The sequence below is a fragment of the Coregonus clupeaformis genome, chromosome 18, assembly GCF_020615455.1.
Source record: "Coregonus clupeaformis isolate EN_2021a chromosome 18, ASM2061545v1, whole genome shotgun sequence".
Classification (NCBI taxonomy): domain Eukaryota; kingdom Metazoa; phylum Chordata; class Actinopteri; order Salmoniformes; family Salmonidae; genus Coregonus; species Coregonus clupeaformis.
Window position 1 is genome coordinate 22,189,904 of NC_059209.1, and position 9,547 is coordinate 22,199,450.

Consider the following 9,547-nt stretch of genomic DNA (forward strand, 5'->3'; position numbering starts at 1 on the left):
GTAATCAGAGGGCTAATATAAATACTGTGCATGCCAGTCTCTATTGGCTAAGAGTTGAGGAGAGATTGATGGCATCACTTCTTCTTTTTATAAGAAACATTCATGTGTTGAAAATTCCAAATTGTTTGCATAGTCAACTTACGCACAGCTCTGACACACACACTTACCCCAACAGGGGTCTTTTCATAGTCCCCAAATCCAGAACAAATTCAAGAAAGAGTACATTATTATATGAAAATGTATGCACTAACTGTAAGTCGCTCTGGATAAGAGCGTCTGCTAAATGACTAAAATGTAAAATATAGAGCCATTATTGCATGGAACTCCCTTCCATCTCATATTGCTCAAATGAACAGCAAACCTGGATTAAAAAACAGATAAAGCAACACCTCATGACACAACGCCTCTCCCCTATTTTACCTAGATATTTTGTGTGTATTGATATGTAGGCTGTGTGCCATTTTTAAATGTACTGTATGTAGTTCTGTCCTTGAGCTGTTCTTGTCTATCAATGTTCTGTATTATGTCATGTTTCATGTTCTGTGTGGACCCCAGGAAGAGTAGCTGTGTCTTTCGCAACAGCTAATGGGGATCCTAATAAAATACCAAAATACCTTGCATCGTAGCGCAGCAGGAGAGAGTGGTTCCATCACTATAGCACATTCAGAGATCGATTTATATCCATTAATCTAAAATAATTCATAGATTTTAAACAAAAAACACTTTATGTTTGTCATACATGGATGAGATTAATATGATGAAAGGCAGGTTCCTAACGAGTTCAGGAAGCCAAGCTAGAGCTCTGTGTGACATTCACAGCGATGGGGGCAGATGTTTTGATCAAGAGAGACCTTTAGAAAATGTTGCACATTTTCTCTAACACTAACCATACAAATATGTATTTTACAGTTATAAGGTTAAATCTTATAGTTAGTGATTTTATAATTTGATGATACTATATTTAGAAAGCATATAAGTCATTTCAAGCCTTATTCATACAGTTTAGTTGAATAGGAAATACGTCATATGAAATATTTTATATTTTCATATTTTTATCATATTTGTACTGTGTACTTAAGCTTATGTCCTCAAAAGTGACTACACCTCAGCAATTTATAACTTTTCTACCAGAAAGGTGAGATTTTAACCTTGGAGTATACAGCATTACTAGTTATTGTTTATGGTCCTCTCATGATAAATGATTACTTTCGGGGATCACGTAGATTACATTCTAGATTACATATAGTTACATTTAAGAGTTAAGCACATAAAAAAAAATAAAAAAAACACATGATGAGATTTCATACATATCTCAGATATCCCTCTTTTTTTCTGCTCTATTTATGGTAACATTCATGCACTAGTATTGTATTATTGAACTTTGGCAGTATTTCGATACTGGTAAAGTCATATTCTATTCCTCTTGGTTTTTTAATGACATGTCTGTAGTTTTCCATGACAGGCGCCTGGGTTCCCGACACTGTGAGGTCATGTCAATGTGTCTTTAAGCAGTGCACTTGAAAAGTGGTTTTCTAGCTACCTCAGTGTGGTCTACAAAGGCTGGATCGCTGCACAGTTGGATAACTTGGAGTAAATATGTACTGGACCACTACTAAGGTAGTGTTAAGCTTCTCTTGGAAAATGCTCTCAGTTGCCATGGTAAGATTAAGTGACATTAGAGCCCGCCCTTCCCTTTTTACATGGCAGGTTTGGGCTGGGCAACACAGTCAGAACAGTTCGCAAGGCCAATGATAAACTCATATAACCACCCAAAACAAGTCTGAAGTCATATCATCAGAAATGTCATTATTGGTAGTAGGCTTCTCCAAAAAAGAAAAGAGAACAATGATGTCACAAGTTCAACAAGTATTTCTGAACAGTTTAGTGAAAGCTGTCTGTGGCTTGCTGCTGAAAAAAAGCAAACATACTTTCCTTCAAATGGGCAGGCTGCCTCTGTTTTGCTGACCTCACTGAAGTTGCTGGCAGAGTCCATTGACAGAGAGCCTCCAAATAAAACGTATCACTCCATACTGCCCTCTGCTGATTGGAGAGTATCCCTGCAACTCTCATGCTGAACCCAACATCCCACTACAGGTGTAGGATCTTCATTGATCACCCTGTTGCAGGAGAAATGTAAAACTTGTAGTGTATTTGCGGTTTTAAAATGTCCACTTTGAAATTTCAGACTTGATTTTCCCTTACGAAAAATGTATCAACCTGTACAAAAATGTCCATTAATTATAATCCACATAATAATTCACATTTTCTGTTGCTGCAGGATTATTTTCCTGTTGTAGCAAACTGGCTCAAATTAAGATCCTCGGGACTAGGCTACATCCCATTCACCTCAACAGCCCTTCCAGCCTCAAGTTCAACAAACTAATACACTTTTCACACTATCCTGTTGACCCGAACTGGACTGTGCTGACTGATATTTCATTTTGACATTGTATTTTCTGGCACTGTGTTTGCAACTATGGTGGATGCGTTACCAGGCCAGTGTAGAAGCCTACAGCTCTGCTCAGGAATGTGAAAGGGTTATGAAGGAGATAGAGGGAGAGACAGAGAAAGAGATACAGGTTAAAAGAGAGGAGATTTGAGTAGGCAATTATTTCCCAAGAAACTCACTACTGGCATTGTTATTGTATTAATGTGTTATGTTCCATACTCATCACCCGAGGGATTATATCCACTTGCACTAAGTGCGACTGTCATTCCCAAATCATTCCAAACCCCCGGCGTGTCTGTGGCACAATGCGAGTCATTCACTCTGGAGCTTTGCGCTGAAGTAGGTAGCTTAGTGGTTAAGAGCGTAGTGCCAGTAACCGAAAGGTTGCTGGTTCTAATCCCCGAGCCGACTAGGAGAACAATCTGTCGATGTGCCCTTGAGCAAGGCACTTAACCCTAATTGCTCCTGTAAGTCGCTCTGGATAAGAGTGTCTGCTAAATGACAAAAAAAAAGAAAACATAACCAGGAAACCTGGCAGAGGGGTGACAGCTAATGTGATTTAATGCTTACTCACTCCGTGAGCACCCGTGCAAATCCATGAAGAGGAGCGTTTCCCATGCGAGGTGACAGGGTAATCTGTCACCCGTGGCAACGGCTCGTTTTCAGTAGCTGCTTTTGGCACACTGGTTTCAATGCACAGGCCCCTCCCTCAGACAAGTAGTACTAACTGTGTCCTTTTCGTTGCAAGGTTTTAAGTCCAATCTTTGACATGTGGGGTGTTGTACAAAACAAAGTCATCAGCGATTGGATCGTCTCTAACCAAGCAGAGTATCAAAGCCAATGACACATTTTCAAACTGCCGCTTTACCCAAGTGTGTTCTGGCTCTGGCCCAACCCTATTGGTTTCTGGACCAATCAAGAGGGCCCTGAAGGGTTGGGGACGTATTCAGATCCAGACTCATAGACGTGGTGTAGCGTTATGCCGGAGTAAGGAGTCTGGGTAGCCAGGCAAAGATAGCCTTCAAAGACATGTGGAAAGTGGTTTGCTGTTCCATATGAACCCAGAGTGGAAAGAGACTGCCTGAGTGCGAGGTGGGCAGGGTTTGCACTTTTGGGACTTTTCTATTAGTTCCATTGTAAAATGGGATCCCCTTGATTGATGTGCTTGTTGCTGTGTGTATCTGACTGTATCTCTTTGGCCAGGCGAGCTGCCTCTGTCGCTGGCAGCGTGCACCAACCAGCCGAACATGGTGCACTACTTGACTGAGAACACCCACAAGAAGGCTGACCTTCGACGGCAGGACTCGCGCGGCAACACAGTGCTACACGCCCTGGTGCACATCGCCGACAACACCCGGGACAACACCCGCTTCCTCACCAAGATGTACGACCTGCTGCTGACCAAGTGTGCCAAACTCTACCCAGAATGCAGCCTGGAGGACATTCTCAACAACGACGGCATGTCGCCCCTTATGATGGCGGCAAAGCTGGGAAAAATTGGGGTGAGAACGAACTCATATATCACGTGTATGAGGAATCATACTCTTAAAGGGATAGTTCATTTAACACTAGCAATGCTAATGGTAATGCTACTGTGTGGTGCCTTGTTGGATTATGTATTGTATTATTGACAGAAAATATAATCACATGCATTATAAAACAGACAGGTCAACTTTGTTATTATTATTTCTCCCAGGTTTTCCAGCACATCATTCGCAGGGAGATCAAGGACGAGGAAGCGCGTCACCTGTCACGGAAGTTCAAGGACTGGGCTTACGGCCCTGTGTACTCCTCCCTGTACGACCTCTCCTCCCTGGACACCTGTGGAGAGGAGGTGTCCGTGCTGGAGATCCTGGTCTACAACAGCCGCATCGAGGTGCGTGATAGCCTGCTTAGATAAAGCCTCGGCTCTAAAGCTCTGGGAGCTAACGCAAGTCTTCAGTGTATTTTTTGTGGCTAAGATTATGAAGTGGGGATGGGGCAGACAGAGGCCAAGTGTGTGTTTTTGCATTTTTACCTATAATAGATTTGTTTATCTGAGATAAAGGGAAAGCCTGTATGGTAGGAAAGATAGAGTATGATTTCTCTTTCACTCTCTCTTTGTCACCATACTCTCCTCCTACCATTATTGTGAGTCTTCCTGCGCTGTCCATAGAATCGCCATGAGATGCTGGCTGTGGAGCCCATCAACGAGCTGTTGAGGGCCAAGTGGCAGAAGTTTGCTGCCGTCACCTTCTACATCAGTGTTGTCTCCTACCTGGTGACCATGATCATCTTCACCCTGGTGGCCTACTACCGCCCCTCCCAGGGAATGGTACGTACATGACCAACAACTCACATACAAACACAACAAATGTATGCACTTATTCAAAGTCGCTTTGGATGAAAGTGCCTGCCAAGTGGCATTATTATTATATTAGTATATGTGTACTGTACAAACAGTATGGGTGTCACGACCAGCAAAGCTTTAACTTTGTTTGTCCCTGACTAGCCTCCGTACTCCTACAACACCTCCACAGACTATCTGCGTCTGGGAGGGGAGGTTATCACCTTGGGCTCTGGAGTCTTCTTCTTCCTCACTAACGTAAGTCTGCAGCCTGCAGCCACTGCAGCTTCTCTCCGGTTGAACCATCCAATCAGAGTCACATCTTTGAATGTTGACTCTACAATAAACAACATTTTTTTTCAAGAGGCCTCGAAATGTGTACACAAACACACACTTTCACTATAAATCTTCAATCTCCCCTGTAAATTGATCTTGTTTCTTTTCTGACATTCCCTCTCTCTCGCTCTCATCCTCCTCATCCTCTTCTTGTGTCAAGCCCCAAAACTAAAATACAGTATGTTTGTGGGCAGCCATTACCCAAATCTCTCTCTTCCTGCCCCCCTTTGTAGATTAAGGACCTCTTCCTGAAGAAATGCCCTGGGGTGAACTCCTTATTTGTCGATGGCTCCTTTCAACTGCTCTAGTAAGACTCCAGCTCCCCCCTCCTTAACCTTCTCCTCCTCTGTAACTCCCTCTGACTTGTACCCGAAGCTAATTTATCATCCTCTCTTAATTGAGTCTATTCAATTCCACATTAAAGCCCCCCTTTTTCTGGCACATTTTATAGTTTACATCTTCTTTAATTAAACCCATGATCCCAACAAAGAGCGGAGGATGTTGAGCGCCGCTCCGAAGGGTGTTTTGTTTCCATCATTAGTGCTGCATCTACATGTTGCCCGTTAAATCCCAAATGGCATTCCTGTGTATTGGAAATGTTCTCTGTATCTAACACGTAGGTAGGATAAGGATTATTGTTGTTTCCTGGAATCTTAACACCAGGGCCATTAGGGTACACCGTTGCAAAACATTTTGAATTGGAAAATTAAAGCGTGTTTCTTATTGGAGAAGTTCAGATAGTACCTAGGCATTTTGGTCCGTTTTCTTCCATTTTGTGCCTAATGAACATGGCCCAACTCTCCTATATCTCTAGCTTCATCTACTCTGTGCTGGTGATAGTAACTGCGGCTCTCTACCTGTCGGGTATCGAGGCCTATGTGTCTGTGATGGTGTTTGCGCTGGTCCTGGGCTGGATGAACACTTTATACTTCACCAGAGGCCTGAAGCTCACCGGCACCTACAGCATCATGATACAGAAGGTATCAACTCCTTCACATTGAATTTGAAATCAAAATGGACTAATATGACACTAGACACCTGATCACAATTTATCCTTCTTCCTTGGCTCTCAGATTCTCTTCAAAGACTTGTTCCGGTTTCTGCTGGTCTACCTGCTCTTCATGATTGGATACTCGTCAGGTACAGTGTCCCCTACTGCACACTTCTTCTTCTCAGCAGTCTGTCGACCAGTTGAAACAGAAGAGAACCTACCGTATCATCTCCTCATGTTTCCCATCTCACCCCCCAGCTCTGGTGTCCCTCCTGGCGGTGTGCCCCGGGCCGGATGAGGTGTGTCCGGAGGAAGGCGGCTGCCCCACCTACCCCCAGTGCCGGGACACGGACACCTTCAGCAACTTCCTGCTGGACCTGTTCAAGCTGACCATCGGAATGGGCGATCTGGACATGGTCAGCAGTGCCCAGTACCCGGCTGTCTTCCTCATCCTGCTGGTCACCTACATCATCCTCACCTTCGTGCTGCTGCTCAACATGTTGATCGCTCTGATGGGAGAGACAGTGAGCCAGGTGTCCAAGGAGAGCAAGAAGATCTGGAAGCTGCAGGTGAGTGAGGAGGACAGCTGATGGACAGCTACTGTAGGTTCCCTATGCAGTAAACACTATTCATTAGAGCACACCGTAGCAAAGGTTGCAACGGAAAACAAAAATAAACATTTCCAATTGGAAGTAGTCCCTCCCTGTTTCAGTCATGTTTCTTACGTTTGGTGCCTAGTGAATATGACCCTGGGAACCCCTGGTGATGGCCTTATACACAGTGCATCCTCTAGTTCACGGTCACATGAGTATGTTATGGAAAACATTACTACATGTTGGTTGATGTTATGTTTTAACAACAGTGGGCTACGACAATCCTGGACATCGAGCGCTCCTTCCCTGTGTGTCTGCGGAAGTCCTTCCGTGCTGGGGAGATGGTGACAGTGGGGAAGAAATGGGACGGCACCCCTGACCGCCGCTGGTGCTTCAGGTACACATAGTTGTTTCTCTGGACTCTCACCCCTCTCTGCATCAGAGAAACGTGTCTGATTGGTAAGTCAAATGCAAACATCTTCTGGGGTAATTTCAGGGTGGACGAGGTCAACTGGTGCCACTGGAATCAGAACCTGGCCATAATCAACGAAGACCCGGGCAAGAACATAACAGAGACCCAGCAATGCTCCGGTACAGTGCATCAAACCGTCCGTGGCCTGAGGAGAGGTGAGACTCTTTTACTGCATTCGCAAAAAAATGCTAAAGTGCACTGATGCATACGTACAGTTCATAAAGGCAAATATACAGTGTATAAGGGCAAGCCGAATCACATCAGCCAACATTTGACTTTTGTTCCCCATGTAGATCGCTGGTCCACGGTGGTGCCAAGGGTTGTGGAGCAGAATAAAGGGCCACGACCACGAGACCTAGTACTGGAGATGGAGCCACTGACCCCCAGACACAGACCCTTTGCAGAGGGCTAGAGCCCAGCTAGGGCTATGGCCCAGCTCTGGGAGCCTCCAGGAGCCCGGGTCCTTAAGAACACCCTGCAGATCGTAGGTATTCAGACTGACAAAGAAAAGTTGGGCCACAAAGTTTGCCACTTTGCACAAAACTCTGTTGCATTGAGATTAGAACCAAATATATGTACAATGTATTATAAGACAATATAAAGGATTTAGAAAAGATAGGAATGTAGTGTATGGTCAAAGCAAACCATTCATTTGTTTATCAAATGCTTTTTTATTCAACTAGTTTATTCAACTAGTTGTGAATGGTGGTCATAGCTCTGATGATTAGTATCCTCTCCCTTGGTGGTTTTAACCCAGGAGGAAGGACCCTCGGGAAGCTGTTACCTGACAGAATGCTATGGCTTCAACTTTCAACATATCCAAATGTGTGTTTTCAAGAGTTGATCATAGATGAGACGTATGTGGATGTGGTCTAATGGGAGACTGCTGATGAAAGTATATTGTACCTCTGTATTTAAGAAACCTCGCTCAGGGAGTTCAAGAAGCCCAATATATCTCTTCTATTCTTCCACATATCCTTCTTGTTTTTAGTCTCTGGAAAAAAAACGGAAGAGGAATAGATTAAAGTTCAAACAACCATTTTGGAATGGGATGTTCAAACACAATATGTACTGTATGTATGTAACTATGTACTAAATGACACAAAACTAAAGCTAGCTTTATATGGCTAAATATATATATATATATATATATATATATATATATATATATATACCATGTTTAATTTCCATCAATCTAGTCCTGTTGATAGTCCAAAGCACAGGGCCCTAATTGTATTGTTCATGCTTGGATAGGATTGCTTTGATCATAACTGCAATTTGTACTTGTTTTATGAAGTGTGTATATCATTGCAAAGTATATCGAAAAACAAACAAACACTGAATTGATTTGTTCAGAGGAAGATAATATATTCTCCCTAACAGCATTTATGTGGATTTATAGAGTTTTGGTGTTATACCAAAATGAAAATATGCCTTCAATTAAAACTGGAACATTTGCTACTGATCCAACATCACCCAGAGAATGGTTTTGAAGATGTAAGCTGTTTTTCCATCATGTTTTGTTGAGGCCTTTTGATTCATAATGGACATTATTTGATGAATAGCTTCCTATGTGTTTCAATATGTTTTTTATTTTATACAATTCCTTATACATTTTGCAACAACGTTAACTCCTGGTCCTTTTTGCCTTTTTATGAACAAATTATATTATATACTATGATATTGTATAGGCTACAGCAGGGATCATAACTCCTGAGTGGCGCAGTGGTCTAAGGCACTGCATCGCAGTGCTAACTGTGCCACTAGAGATCCTGGTTCGAATCCAGGCTCTGTCGCAGCCGGCCGCGACCGGGAGACTCATGGGCGGCGCACAATTGGCCCAGCGTCGTCCAGGGTAGGGGAGGGAATGGCCGGCAGGGATGTAGCTCAGTTGATAGAGCATGGCGTTTGCAACGCCAGGGTTGTGGGTTCGATTCCCACGGGGGGCCAGTATAAAAAAAAAAAAAATTGTATTCACTAACTGTAAGTCGCTCTGGATAAGAGCGTCTGCTAAATGACGTAAATGTAAATGTAGATTCAGCCGAGGGATGATTATTTTATTGAGTGGATGGTCGGGTGGCCGGAACATAATTACAAATAATTTGTAGACTGCCCAAACAGATATATTATTTGACTAAAATAATAATTTCAAACCTTGCTTACATTTGTATACGATCTATTATGCGTGGGAATACTTGGGAACAGCTTTCCAAAATAAAAATCACTTGAAGCTGATTTCCTGGTGTTTTGACAGTATTTTATGTCCAACAATGAAAATTCTAAAAAGAATGGGGGGGGTTAAACCCATTTGGCCTGCGGGCCGCAAGTTGGGGAACCCTGTGCTATGGTATATGATTTCTTGCTGTTCTGAAGCCACAAT

General features: G+C 43.2%; 1 protein-coding gene across 1 annotated transcript in view; it reads left to right on the top strand.

Moving 5' to 3' along the window:
• The window catches only part of LOC121551194 (transient receptor potential cation channel subfamily V member 4-like), a 35,917-nt gene extending 26,972 nt beyond the window's left edge, over positions 1–8,945 (top strand). Inside the window, exons 7-17 of the mRNA XM_041863739.2 lie at positions 3,653–3,951; positions 4,146–4,325; positions 4,605–4,763; positions 4,941–5,033; positions 5,345–5,418; positions 5,926–6,091; positions 6,185–6,251; positions 6,361–6,671; positions 6,965–7,092; positions 7,192–7,322; positions 7,461–8,945. Of these exons, the coding sequence (XP_041719673.2) occupies positions 3,653–3,951; positions 4,146–4,325; positions 4,605–4,763; positions 4,941–5,033; positions 5,345–5,418; positions 5,926–6,091; positions 6,185–6,251; positions 6,361–6,671; positions 6,965–7,092; positions 7,192–7,322; positions 7,461–7,579 (1,727 nt within the window). The 3' untranslated portion in view covers positions 7,580–8,945. The remainder of the gene's footprint in view (positions 1–3,652; positions 3,952–4,145; positions 4,326–4,604; positions 4,764–4,940; positions 5,034–5,344; positions 5,419–5,925; positions 6,092–6,184; positions 6,252–6,360; positions 6,672–6,964; positions 7,093–7,191; positions 7,323–7,460) is intronic.
• The last annotated feature ends 602 nt before the right edge of the window (positions 8,946–9,547 follow it).